The sequence below is a fragment of the Littorina saxatilis genome, linkage group LG12 (assembly GCF_037325665.1).
Source record: "Littorina saxatilis isolate snail1 linkage group LG12, US_GU_Lsax_2.0, whole genome shotgun sequence".
Taxonomy (NCBI): domain Eukaryota; kingdom Metazoa; phylum Mollusca; class Gastropoda; order Littorinimorpha; family Littorinidae; genus Littorina; species Littorina saxatilis.
This window is the reverse complement of record NC_090256.1, coordinates 26,085,287-26,099,507: the sequence shown is the minus strand read 5'-3', so window position 1 is coordinate 26,099,507 and position 14,221 is coordinate 26,085,287. Positions and strand designations below refer to the sequence as shown.

Here is a 14,221-nt window from a genome sequence, read left to right as displayed (position 1 = left end):
TCAAACATGGTCATTTCCACTATTACATGTGACACCTAAACTAACAAAAAGTTCTGCAAGATACTGAGGATGTTCAGGTGGAATCTTTGAGCATGGAATGCGATTTCAGACTACATAAGATCACAGTCAAGTTATCCTTTTTTCCCTGATTTTGAATCACAAATTTGTCAAGTGTGCATCTTCTTGCTGAATATTATCTCCATTTATAAGTGTAGCCTAAGTAGTTTGTATTTTTTATGTAGATGATTCTGATGATACTTTGTATTATATTTTGTGAAGTCGAAGTTGTTTTCTATTTTGCAGAGATCCACAAATGTAAAAACCGCAAAAACGACAATTTTCGTCAGATTATCGAGGCGATGATGAAGACAATAGAAGACAAGATGATGAGCAGTTCATGTAAGTAAAAGAGAGAGAGAGACAGAATGGAGGTCAAGGCTGATGAACTTTGAGGCATGCAGAGAACGCGAAGTGTACAGCGTAATTTGTATATCTCTGAATTGAACATAGAATACCGCTTTTGTTGTTCAGTGTAGGGCTAACAATGTGAGTGTACATGGCAAGCCATTCGTCAGTGAACACAAGTAACTGTGGTTTGTAGCGGTTTGCTTGAGTACTGAAGGAATTGTGACTGTTTGTCTGAAGAGGTTGAAATTAAGTTTTTTAAAAAGACAGTGTGACTTCTCCTATATAATACAGTGGAGCTTCAGAAACAGAAAATTAGATGTACCAGATAGCCGAAGTTGGCTGTCACAGATCTTTCTAAGATTGTGTGTATACTTCAGTAAGAACATTTTGAAAATAGTATTACACAGGCTGTTTGCTTTGAGGGTACAAGGCTTTTCATTTGTTCCTGAGAAATCATGTACACTACATGTCCACTACATTGGGGTGTGCACGTTAAAGATCCCACGATTGACAAAAGGATCTTTCCTGGCAAAATTGTATAGGCGTAGATAAAAATGTCCACCAAAATACCCGTGTGACCTGGAATAATAGGCCGTGAAAGGTGGATGCAGCACCTAAAGGCAGTCGATCTACTGGCCGATGTGAATGCGTGATATATTGTGTAAAAAATTCCATCTCACACGGCATTAATAGGTAACATGCGCCTTGAGTTGCCTTGTGTGGTGAGATACGTGCGCGATATAAATCCTCGTAAATAAATAAAAATAAAAAAATAAATAAATAAAAAATCGTTAAAAAAAAATCAGAAAAGTTAGTCTTTTTTGGGGGTGTCACAAAAAGTGTTATTTGCATGATTTATGGGTCAAAATTTATGTTTTCTTTTGGTGGCCCATGTCTTTGGGAAAACATTGATCTCCAAGAATAACGAAGAAAGAGTTTTGAAATTGTTTCATTTCAGTCTAAACAGATCCTTCCACATGATGACAGAGATTTTTTTTCAATTAGATATGAAAAAATGGTCACTGAGAGTCAATAACCGGATTGAGGTTCATTGTCCCACAGAGTTTAACTCAAACAGTCACTTTTCTTTCAGTATGTGATGTCACTTCCACGGGATTAATTTGGGACTATGTTAAAAAGAAATGATTGTGACAAAACAGTGTCTACAGATTTCACAATTATGTCAAATGTTATAAATCAGTTTTAAAATCAGCACTTTATTGCAAGGAAGAGGATTATATTCAATTGACAAAATGAACATTTCACAATGATTCAATGGTGTTAAAGTATTTAAAACACGGGTTTGAAAAATTTTGGACTAAATTTTAATTTCTCAGGCCTTAAAACCATCATTTTTTTAACAAATAATTATTGAGAAAAGAGGGTGTTTCCAGAGAGGAGGTCTTGAAAGAGAGGGGCTTGAAAAAAAGGTTGAAATGCAGGAACAACGGGAACTACTGGTTTTGTATGTTGATAGACGTGGCTCAGCATGAGGACCCAGTGGTGCAAGAGCAACTGAGGATTATCTTGACGGCTCCAGACCTTCACAGAGCAACACTACGCTACACACAGTGGGCCTGTAGTCTGGACACGAAGCTCAACTTTGTAGCAGAGGACAACAAGGATTTCTTCACCATGTTCTTCTCATGTGCTGAGATGCTGCAGGTGAGACATTGCTCAGTGTCAGTACAGCCATTTGGAAATGTCAGAGTCAATACAGTCAACTCAACTCAACTCAACTCAACTCAACTCAAATTTTATTGGCTTCAATTTCCACATAGAAGAATTTGTCTTGCGCTTGGGATTAAGACATAGGCAGAAAGTAAGAGTATAACATATAAAAACAGCATTCATATCACATTTCATGTATCACACACAGTCATTCGTAGTTGTAGCATTATACTTTGTGTACATATAAGAGATAGTTCATAACCCTCAGTATGTTCAGCTGAGGAATGCAAACAGCAACAGCAGCAACACAAAAACTGAAATATTATAAGATGTTTGATGGGTTGTTGACAGACCAGCTTTTTCGTCGGTCCGAGGGGGAGCATATCTTCTTTTGTTTCATATTTATTGACCAAGGCCGAAGGTAGTAGTAATACATTCATTATCAAGTAATAACAAATGGCATAGTAAACAAAACAAGAAAATCATTGTTTACTTACAGTGAATTCAACCCTTCTTTGCCGACATCAAAACAGGTGCACAACGAACCGATCTACATTTGGATTAAATCCTCCTGACTCCAAATCCACTAAATGGGCATATGCCTCTTTTGTCCTGGGTCTACCACAATACTCTGAAATCAAGGCTAAGTCTATCGCAGCGAGTGGTCAGCTGTCAGCGGAGTCGAGACACGAACTGAATGCTTATGCTGGTACCGGGATGCTATTTATACTGTCAACGCGGACTGTTCTGGAAGCGGTCTCGAATACTCCCCGAACGGCTGTCTACAACTGTATGCTAGCCAAATTTGTGTTTGTTTAGGATCTTTGACAGCTGATAACTTTACGGAAAATGCATACATTTGAAATCGGTTTGTTATAAAATATAACTTTGGAAGTCCAGATCAAAAAATAATTATGATTAATTACTCATAATTAATAACCGATTAACGATCAAAACCCAGCAAAATAAAGATTGCTAAAGTAAACCACTCCCTGTACCAAATACAATTCACTCAATTACAATTCCTCCGAAAACAGCGTATGGCTGCCTAAATGGCGGGGTAAAAAACGGTCATACACGTAAAATTCCACTCGTGCAAAAAACACGAGTGTACATGGGAGTTTCAGCCCACGAACGCAGAAGAAGAAGAACTCAATTACAAAATGAACTCTTGAACTTTCCATACATGTCATTCTTGCGGTAAAATGGAACTTATGACAAGTTATGTGACGTAAAACTTGACAAAGAAACACAGATCATCGAAATGACGCACGTGACGTCACATAGCGAGACACCGGTAAAACTGAGGAAAACTTTGATTTACTTAATCCAAACATTTATTAATGCACTTTAACTCAAAAAGTATCTAAAGGGAATAAGAAATGGAGTGCACTAAGTTAGATTTATGAAAAAGTTACAATTATGGAGATAATAAAGGAATTCCAGCCGTCACCTACTTGGCGCTAACACTCAGATAGCGTCGAAGGTTTGGGTCGAAACTGATCGAACATTAAAGCAATTTAAGGAACAACAGGGCTTTAAAAAGTACTTAAGCACGAACATGCAACAACATAATGTGCTATATCCACTCATTATTGACATCTAAAAGTAATATATAGCCTTAGATTACAGAAACGAGTACGTGCAACTCAATCAATCTAAAAAATAGATTTTAGGCAGAATAAAACATGGCCGCTGCTAAGATGTAAATAAGCTGTGTAGACTAGAAGTTCGTGTCGTCTGCTAAGGCGCAGAAAGTTTGTTAGGGCACTTGCTGTAAGGGCAAAAGTCTGTTAGGGCACTTGGCTGTAAGGGCACTTGGCTGTAAGGGCACTAAAAGTGCACATTGTCACATATGTACCAGCTAGCTCAAGCAATATGAAAGAAATAGTGTTATGCAAAGTTAAACAAATAAAAACTATGTAGTCCACAGCCTGAACTTATTGAAGTGAACTTTTGCGATTTTAATGGGATGGTATATGCGTGTTGATTGTAGGAGCTGCAGGGAGTGTAGGATGCCAAACATCCTACAGAGTGTATCCACAAAACCTCACTGATGTGTTTCCTAACTTTTTTCAGAGGTATCAGAAGTGCTTGACGCTTAACGAAGACTGCGAGTCACATTACGCCCTGGAATATTTGCTGGAACAAGAACGTCTGATGGATGCAGTTCAGCCTTTGGAAAAGACTGATAAAGAGCTTCTTGACCACTTCAGAGGTATATGTGTGTGTGCACGCGCGTGTGTGGGTGTGTGCGTGTGAGAGAGAAAGAGAGGGATGAGATTTAAGTTGTGAGGAACTTAGATGAGCATTAAAAGCTTTTCTCACTCAGCTGTGGGTGACAAACGAAAGTGAAAATGTTTCAAGTCATACGGTGGAACGGGCTGTAATTTGAGGCCCCTGTCATGACAGGACACCTTGTTAGGGGACACCATCAGATGGTGCAATGTAGGGACACTTTTGGATGGCCCCCAGGGTATCCTAGTCTCATCACAGGTATGCCACTGTAGTATGGAACAGCAAATGAAGGGAGAGAGAGAACTTCTAGTGATACCATAATACCTTCCGCAATTTTGCTCTTGGATTTATGGCTTAGTAACTCAGAGAGTGCATGTATCAACAGCAAAATGGGATCAGGTAAACAATGCAATGAGAAATGGAATTAGCAGCGTGGACACATTAAATATCATATTCTTACTCCGAATCACATTAGCATTGAGTCACCTGAGATGCTTATCACTGAAAAACGCTTACCCGGCTAAAGAATTTAAAGGGAAGCAACCCCATCACCAAAACGAAAGTGAAAGTAGCTTTGGTAATGGGCCAGCACACCGGGAGTTACCTCCCATACGGGTGTATGCCACGTCACTTCCTCTAGGAACACGTGCCTATTATCATACGTCTTTTTCACCTCGGAGAGGACGGTTCACTTTTTGACGCTCTGTGGCTGACCTTGTGTGTTTGAGTGACACCCGCCGGCCACGTTACCCAGCTTTTCTGCTCGCCTTGCCTACAGTTTGGTGAGCTCGTTCCCGTTTGTTGTTGGTTGTTTGCGCTGTTTCGTTACTGTACGTTGTCCGTTTTTTACGGACTTGTGTGTCAGTGACTTGCGTGTTTCGCCATTTTGTTGTGTGAGTTAGTTAGCTAACTCGTGTGACTTTGCTAGTAGCTCTGCGTGCCCTCTTTCTGTTTGGGCAAGTGTAGCTTTAGTATTTTGTTGACGCGTAAGCGTGTGTGTTTACTGTGTTTTCAGTCGTTTAGACTTACGTTTCAGTAAATCTTTTTACTTTGCCACGTGTTGTTGACGTTCGTGTCAGTGTCTTGCGTGTCGCCATTTTGTTGTGTGAGTTAGTTTTCTAGCTCGTGTGACTTTGTTCGTAGCTCTCCGTGCCTCTGCTTTTTGTGGGGCAAGTTTAGCTATAGTATTTTGTAAACGCATTAGTGCGTGTGTTTACTGAATTTTCCAGTCGTTTAGACTTATGTTTCAGTAAATTTTTTTTTTTTTTTTTTTCGCGTTGCCACGTGTTGTTGTCAACATGTCTGATTCAGACAAGCGCCGTGGCAAGTCGGACCCCAAGGGGAAAATTAAGTCTAAGTCTTCCTCTTCCAAAGCAACGTTACTTGTTACAGACCAAGAGCGTAACACTTTGTTGGCTGTACCAATTTCGGCGCCTAGCGCTGTTACTACTTCTGCTTCTTTTGCGGCGCCTAGCGCTACTGTTACTTCTGCACCTGTCTCTACATCGGAGACTTCGTCATCTTTGTTAGCACCTGGACAAGGTGCGTTGGTTTCCTCTCTGTTAAAGTCACTGGTTCCGGAAATCCGCAGCTTGGTGCAGGCAGAATTTCAGCGTTCCGTCGCCAGCAGTTCGGCGTTTCCGGCATCTGGCAGTGACGTCCGGGCATTGGCTTCCGTGTCTTTGTCCTCCACTTCCGGCTTGGAGCAGCGTCCTCCCTCTTCAGCGTCGGCTGGTAAGCAGAGCTGGTCCGATAGCCCTCGTGAGGCGCCTGGACGTTCTCCTTCGGGGGACAGCTCTTTCGCATCGGGTCACGACCGATACCTTGCTGATCTTTCATTTCCGGCGATAACCTACGAGGCCCCGGACTTGATCGAACAGCGGCGGCAGTCGGTTTCGACTGCCGCATTTCCGGCACTTGCCGGAAGTGATGATCCGTCCGCTCCGGCACGCTACGGCGGTCGCGGCAGGATGGAGTATTCACTGACTTCCGGTCCTTCCGGATCGCGAAGTCAACCAGTGCAGTCTTCACTTCCGCATTTTGCGGTTCCGTTGACTACACTTCCGGTTTCGGCCGGAAACGCTTCTTCCTCTTCTGGTGGTTCCTTCCGGATACCAGATAGTGGATTACAGCGTGCGCCTTCCGGCTTTCAAGCGCCTAGGCTTGAGCAGGCATCACTCCACTCAGTCGGGGGAGTGATGTCAGCTCATCCAGCTCCGGTTTTTGCGGATGGTCGTCCTGCTTACCCTTTACCTTCACAGGGTTTTGGGCGGCAGGATGACGTTAGTGCTCAGGCTTTTCCGGTTTCCGGTTTGCCAGGGCATGCTTCTGCTTCCGGAACTGGTGACTTCGGTCATGGTTCCACGTGTGACTATTCTGATGCTCCATCAGTGGTCAGCGAGGAGTCGCGGGGCGTGTTTCCGTCGAAGCTCAAGTCTGTTCTTGACGTCGCGGCGGAAGTAACGTCTCGTTATTTTCCTGAAGGGGTGGTGGCTGCGGACTCTTCCGCATCATTCGTTCCTTCTGCCATGGCGGACTTCCGGCCGGCACAGGAAGATGTTTCTTCCTTCCGGTTCGCCGAGTCTCCGTCAGTGGCTTACCAACTTTCGCATTCACTGGTTCGTCCAGCACATGCGGGGAGTGGTATTCGGCCAGTGCCTGTTCCGTTACTGCTTCCTTTTGGTCCAGTTCCGGAATCAGCTCAGCAGTGGGTGGCTTCAGCTGCTCAAGCCTCTTCCTTCGTGCCTACGGCCAATAGGAAGCTTGGCATGCCCAATCAGAGCCAGAGTTGGCTGGCGTCTTTTGCACTCCCTAGGGCTACCCTTCCGGTTTCCCGGGAATTGCTGCCTCTTCTGACTAAACCGATCAAGCGTGATTCGGTTTTGCCGGTTTCCGAGGCTTCCCTCCTCTCTGCTGAGGAGGTTGGACGTCGGCAGATCGAACTGTCCTCCATTGCGGAGACTCTCGTTCGGGCTCTGTCTCGGGCATTGACCGATTCGCTGGTTCCTTTCACTCTCAGTGAAGAACAGAATGCGGACGATGTCTCTGCGCTTTTGACCGCATTGGCCAAGGTCAATGAGGAACAATTGCGTCTTTCCTCCCTGCAGTACACCCAAGCGGTACTCTGTAGGAGGGATCTCTTCCTCTCGCAGTCCCAATTCACGGAGCTGGCTACTAGGGAGACCTTGAGAGTCTCCCCGGTCTCAGAGGAGTCTCTCTTCTGTCCGCTGGCACTGGATGCCAGACAGAAGGAGATTCAGTCGAACAAGGACAGTCAGTTCCTTGACTACACTCTGAAGGGGGTGAAACAGTCTCAGCCTTCTAAGCAGAAGCAGGCTCAGACATCGTCAAACCCCAAGCCAGCTCAGAAGCGGCAGGCTCCGCCGGCCGCTCGTGGTGGGAAGAAGAGGACGGCATCGGGGAGGGGGCGTGGCGGCTCTGGAAGTAAGCCACACCCCCAATGAAGCGCTCCCGATCTCACCTCCCTCCCGCCCTCCACCTTGGTGATGGCGGGAGGCCCCTCCCGGGCACTTTCTCGTTGGATGTCGGTAGTAGACAGCCAATGGATTGTGGGAGTGGTGAGATCGGGCTTCCGTCTACTCTGGCGGGAGGAAAAGGCGCCTCTTACCCGAGTGCCTCCGCGGTTCAAGCCCCCCTTCTCGCAGGAAGCACGTTCCGTCTTGCAGTCGGAGATTGCCTCCCTGGAGCAGAAGGGCGCGGTGGAGAGAGTTCGGGTCCACAGCTCCCTGGGATTTTACGGGCGTCTGTTCGCTGTTCCCAAAGCATCAGGAGGATGGCGTCCCGTGTTGGATTTATCTCTCCTCAATACTTTCTTGAGGGAGATAAAATTCAAGATGGAGACGCCAGCCTCTGTCCGAGACTCTCTCCGCCCAGGAGACTGGGTGACCTCGATCGATCTCACGGACGCATACTTTCACATTCTTATGCATCCGGCCGACCGGAAATGGCTTCGTTTCCGGTGGGGAGATCAGATCTACCAGTTTCGCGCACTCCCTTTCGGGCTGTCTCTCGCACCATGGATTTTCACCATGGTGGTGAGACAGGTCTGTGCACTGGTGAGGTCCCAGGGTATCCGTCTGCGGGCTTATCTGGACGACTGGCTCATCATGAACCAGTCCCAGAGCGGCTGTTCGCAGGATACCCTGACGGTTCTTCGAGAATCCAACTCGTTGGGGTTCTCGATCAACCGGGTAAAGTCGGAGCTGACCCCGTCACAGACATTCACTTATCTGGGGATGTCTTTCGACACGGTCGCTTGGACTGTCCAGCCTTCTCAGAGAAGGGTGGACAAGCTCCAAGCTCAGATTCGCTCCACTTTACCTCTCCTGATGGCTTCCATCCGCTCGCTCGCCTCCATCTTGGGGCAGATGGAGTCTATGGCTCTTCTGGTTTCACTGGGCCGGGTCCACAAACGTCCGCTTCAGTTCGCGCTGAAGCCGTTTGTGGACTCTCCTCTGGTGGACTGGGACGCCCTCATCCCTTTGCAGGGATGGTTCCAGTCTGCGACCCTTCCGTGGTTGGACACGGAGTGGGTCTGCAGAGGTGTTCCGATCGTCGTGCCCCTCCCCGACCTGGACCTCTTTACAGATGCGTCCAGGGAGGGTTGGGGGGCACATACAGATCTTCAGACTACTTCCGGTCTGTGGACGACGGAGCAGTCCTTGTGGCACATCAACTTGCTGGAGCTAGAGGCAGTTGCTCTAGCTCTGGCCAAGTTTCTGCCCTCCCTGTACGCCAAACATGTTCGTCTGTTTACAGACAACATGACAGTGGCGGCGTACATCAAAAAGCAGGGAGGCTTGCGGTCCCCGTCTCTCTCGGAGAGGGCTTGCGAGATCCTGGTGTGGTGCTTTCAGCATCATATCACGATCTCGGCCAGGTACCTTCCAGGGAGGCTGAACACTTTGGCGGATGCGCTCAGTCGTTCCGGTACAGTGCTTCAGTCGGAGTGGACGATCACTCACGGGGCACTGCTTCGCCTTTGGGCCCAGGTCCAAAAGCCTCTGGTGGACCTTTTTGCCACAAGGTACTCAAAGAGGCTTCCGGTGTTCGTCTCGCCATTCCCGGACCCTCAGGCATGGCGAGTGAACGCTCTGGACTTTCCCTGGACGGGTCTGGAGGCGTACGCCTTTCCTCCCTTTCCGTTACTCAGCCGAGTAATCCGGAAAGCGGAGATGGAGGAGCCGGCCCTTCTTCTTCTGGTCGCTCCTCTGTGGCCGTCGCAGGTCTGGTTTCCAGATCTTCTTCGGCTCGCCCAAGGGCCCCCCATTCCTCTCGCACTCGTGCGAGGGGAACTAGTGCAGCCCCGAACAGGCATTCCACACGAGGAGCCCAGTCTTCTGAAGCTTCACGTGTGGAAGTTGTTCGGGACTCGCTGAAGCGCTCTGGGGCGTCGTCTTTGACTCTGGACTTGGTGGCTCGCTCGCATAGAGCGTCCACCTCTTCAGTTTATGCTTCCCACTGGAAGGCATGGACTGCCTGGTGTTCAGCTAGAGGGGTGAGTTCGGTGGCTCCGCGCTCTATTCAGGTCGCTAACCACCTCTCTTTCATGTCTTCACAGGGCGCCTCAGTCTCCTCGTTGAGGGTCCGGCGCTCCGCTATCTCGGCGACTCTTAAGCAGATTGGTCTTTCTGTTCGAGTCGGGGGCGTTATAGCTGCAGTCATTAAAGGGGCTGCTCTTAAGGAAGCTAAAGCTCGTTTGCCCGCTCCCAAGTGGGACTTGTTTTTAATCCTGGAATTCCTTCGTTCTGCGGATTTTGAGCCTTTAAGCGAGGCCAGTCTGTTCAATGTCACTCGCAAAGCGCTGTTTCTCCTTTTGTTGGCTACGGCCCGACGGGGTAGCGAGGTCCACGCCCTGTCGGGTCAGCCTGGAGATATCTCCTTTGAGCCGGACGGTTCCGCATCTTTGCGTTTCCGGCCTGATTTCCTGGCCAAGAATCAGTCTCCGGGGCAGGCCTCTCCGCTGGTTAGAGTTAAGGCTCTGACCAGCGCGTTGGCCCCGGGTGACCCCGATTCGGTCAATTGCCCTGTGAGGGCACTTCGTCTGTACTTAGCCCGGACTCAGCCGATTCGGTCTAGTTCTCAGAAGTTGTTGTTTATCTCTCTCCTTACTAGGCGCGAGAAAGATTTGTCGAAGGTAACGTTGGCCCGGTGGGTGTCCTCGCTCATCAAGCAGGCTTATGAGTGGAGTCGCACAAAGAGGGGGGGGGTTATGCCCTCCTTGCCACTTGACTCGGCCCGAGCCCATGAAACGAGGGCGTGGGCATCCTCTCTGGCAGTTCTGCGCTCCAGACGTCTAGAGGAGGTGCTGACAACTGCGTATTGGCGTTCCGAAGATGTTTTCATAAACTTTTATCTTCGGGACGTCACAGCTCTTCGACAGGATGGCTCCAGAGGCCTTCCAGCGCTCATAGCAGCAGGCCAGTTCCTGTCCAGAACTTGATGGTGAGTTTTGATTCATTTCTAGCCCACCGCCTTGTTGATGTTATCTGCTAATGTGATTCGGAGTAAGAATATGATATTTAATGGAAAATTTCCTAAATAAATTTTCATTTAATTAATATACTTACCCGAATCACATACTGTATTCCCTCCCACCTGCCCCGCTTATGGTTTTAAGATTTTTTAAAGCCGTATGATAATAGGCACGTGTTCCTAGAGGAAGTGACGTGGCATACACCCGTATGGGAGGTAACTCCCGGTGTGCTGGCCCATTACCAAAGCTACTTTCACTTTCGTTTTGGTGATGGGGTTGCTTCCCTTTAAATTCTTTAGCCGGGTAAGCGTTTTTCAGTGATAAGCATCTCAGGTGACTCAATGCTAATGTGATTCGGGTAAGTATATTAATTAAATGAAAATTTATTTAGGAAATTTTCCATTTAATACTGCATGTGTAAAAATTAAGATCAAGGTTATTGCAGTCCCTACTGAACTTTGTGAATAGCTTAGACTAAGGACTTCAGAGGTACTGTCCTTCTGACGTACACAATCCTGTTCACCACCACAGAATGTCCAGGATTTCTCATGGAATTTTCTTGGTATAAAAGTATCCTTTCGCTTGGACACAAAATGAAAATCAACAGTGTGGCTGCATTCTGTACCGAGTTGAAATTTGTTGCTGAATTAATTTAGCAGATTTACATAGGTGTTACTCACTGTGGTAATTCAATAAAATATAAATAAATCCCACTCTGCACAGGAAGCAGCAATGCTTTTCTAACCATGATTTTATTTAGATGACAATGCAATGCTGTTAATTTTTGTCATGAGTTGAAGTTGTGGGATATGCTCATAGCCTGTGTAAAACCCTCACAAGAAGAAAATAAATGTACCTTTGGAATGGAAAAAAACAAGTGTTGATTTAAAAAAAAAAAGGACTAGTGTGCTGTGTCAGAAGAAACAACAGTGTGCAAAGCCTATAGTCAATGGACACACTGCATGCATCCTGTTTGGAAGAAATCCACATAATACATCTTGTGACATGTTATTAATGCATTGTTGCAGCATTGGTTAAGAATTTGCTTAATGGCTTACTAGCTGGGCTTCAATCCATGACATTTTATTTTAAAAAAACCTATGCTGTAGAGCACAAGCTTGAGCTGGAGAGAGCATCTAGAGACCCTCAGGACTTCAACCCCAAACTGCAGATGCTGGAAGGAATTCTGCTGACTATGATTTACAAAAATGAGGTAAGTGCAGGGGTGCCCATAATGTAAGGTCCTTCCAGTGGGATGACACCTCCCAATTATTAAAGACACTGTCTGTAGTTCCTTAGCATACAGATTGATATACTTGTCATAAAAGGACACCTGCAACAATTTTTTTAAATAAATTAATTTCATAAAAAAACGGACACCAGTGTCAATCTCTGAAATTAATTCATCAACAAATTTTCACGTGAGCGGTGATAGTGGTGGCTTAGTCAAGATTATCAGGATAGAATGAGGTTTTGAAGAGGTTACCTGTGAAATGTTGTCACACAAATTATCAATCTTTCAAACATAAAATTGTAAAAAATAGAGATTTACAGACGTTTTAAGCCTGGAGTTGCTAAAGGTACAGGCAATCCAAATTTCCGCAAAAGCTACCACACAAAAATTGTAATTGTGAATTGTGCCTGTAACTAACATGTTATACAGTTCAACCCAAGTGAGAAGGACAAAATAGTGGGGTTTTTTTACATGCACAATTTATCTTTCACCAGAGGTGGTTAAATTAATATTTACAAGGCCAACATGCTTTAGCTAATTTGCTCCCAGGACCCCTGACTTTATTTATTTCCTTGAAACTCATTCTTTCTTGAATAGATTGCCTGAAGGTAAACCAGCAGTAACAATATGAAAATGCTGTGCAGGATGACTGTGCTTGCATGGTGTTTGTGAGAACCATAGAGCTGTCCCTTGCCATGCAGCGCTGGATTCAGGGCCACACAGACCTCAAGCGCCTCAAGCCAGGCAGGGTTTTTGGTGAAAGACGGGGTGGTGAGTATATGCACACTTTGAACGTGATTTGTTTCATTTTATTGGCCATTTCAAACAGATCAAGACTTCTCTTTCATTGTATAAACCGCCATTTATAAGACATGGGGACTTCTTTGTAGTATTTCGGTTGTATGATAGCAACAGGCGCAGTGGCCTAGTGGATAAGACATATGGGCCTCCTATGCTGAAGGTCGCTGGTTTAAAACCCGGCTGCGCCTGGTGGGTTAAAGGTGGAGATTTTTACAATCTCCCAGGTCAACTTATGTGCAGACCTGCTAGTGCCTTGTGTGTACATGCAAGCACACGACCAAGTGCGCACGGAAAAGATCCTGTTATTCATGTCAGAGTTCGATGGGTTATAGAAACACAAAAATACTCAGCAGGCTTTCCCTGAAAGCAGCATATGGCTGCCTGAATGGCGAGGTAAAACGGTTATACACGTAAAAACCCATTCGTACAAGAACATGAGTGAACGAGGGAGTTTTTGCCCATGAACGAAAAAGAAGAAGAAGAGGCATGATTTTATTTCAGCGCGAGAGCATGGCGTGATTGACATGGTTTATCATGTAAGTCTTTTCTTTCCTTTCTTTTCACGTGTAATGAAATTGTGAATTTGTTCAGGAATGACGGGGGCACAAATGTCTGACGTGCTGGACAAGTTCAACCAGGGAGAACACAAGGTGCTTATCTGCACGTCAGCGGCAGAGGAGGGTCTGGACTTCCAGGACTGTAATGTGGTCATCCGCTACGACTTCATCACCACCATGATCAGCATGATTCAGACACGAGGTGGGAACACAGCCTGAGAGTTTCAGTGCAGGCACAGACCTTCCTGTGTTAAAACAAATTCAACATACCATCTCAGATCCGGGCAGCCTTTTACATGGAATAAGACCATCCCTCCACTTGAACACACACCAAAAATCAACTGTCTGGCTGCTTTCTATGCAGAGTGGGAATGTTTTGATGGCTTAATTTCTTAACAATCACTATAGTGGCAATCTGTGAAATCAATTCATAAAATATTCCAACAGAACAGAAAAAATGGTCAGGATGTTGTTTTTTGGTATGCGAAGAATTGTTCTTATTCCATCTAAAAGCAAGTTACGTTTTAGTCTCTCACAATAGACAAGGTTTTTTCTGTAGACTTATGTTTTTTGGCATATATATATATTTTTTTAATCAAAAACCTATAGATCTACAACCACACAAATACAGTTACAAGAGACAAATGCACACACAATGGAAAAATCACACACACACACACACACACACACACACACACACACACACACACACACACACACACACACAAAACAAAACAAAACAAAACAAACAACGAAAACAGAAAACAGCACAACATAACCAACCGTTTCTTTTGACTTTGGCATATATCTTTTTTT

General features: G+C 45.8%; 2 protein-coding genes across 4 annotated transcripts in view; one reads left to right on the top strand and one right to left on the bottom strand.

Annotated features, from left to right (window-relative positions):
- Positions 1-14,221, bottom strand: part of LOC138981621 (ADP-ribosylhydrolase ARH3-like) — a 197,769-nt gene that overhangs the window by 896 nt on the left and 182,652 nt on the right. The gene's annotated exons all lie outside the window — the stretch shown is intronic.
- LOC138981620 (ATP-dependent RNA helicase DHX58-like) overlaps positions 1-14,221 on the top strand; it is a 33,579-nt gene that overhangs the window by 15,676 nt on the left and 3,682 nt on the right. For all 3 annotated transcript variants that reach the window (XM_070354598.1, XM_070354599.1, XM_070354597.1), the window contains exons 11-16: positions 304-399; positions 1,886-2,073; positions 4,159-4,297; positions 11,923-12,026; positions 12,692-12,818; positions 13,440-13,607. In XM_070354598.1, coding sequence (XP_070210699.1) covers positions 304-399; positions 1,886-2,073; positions 4,159-4,297; positions 11,923-12,026; positions 12,692-12,818; positions 13,440-13,607 — 822 coding nt within the window. The remainder of the gene's footprint in view (positions 1-303; positions 400-1,885; positions 2,074-4,158; positions 4,298-11,922; positions 12,027-12,691; positions 12,819-13,439; positions 13,608-14,221) is intronic.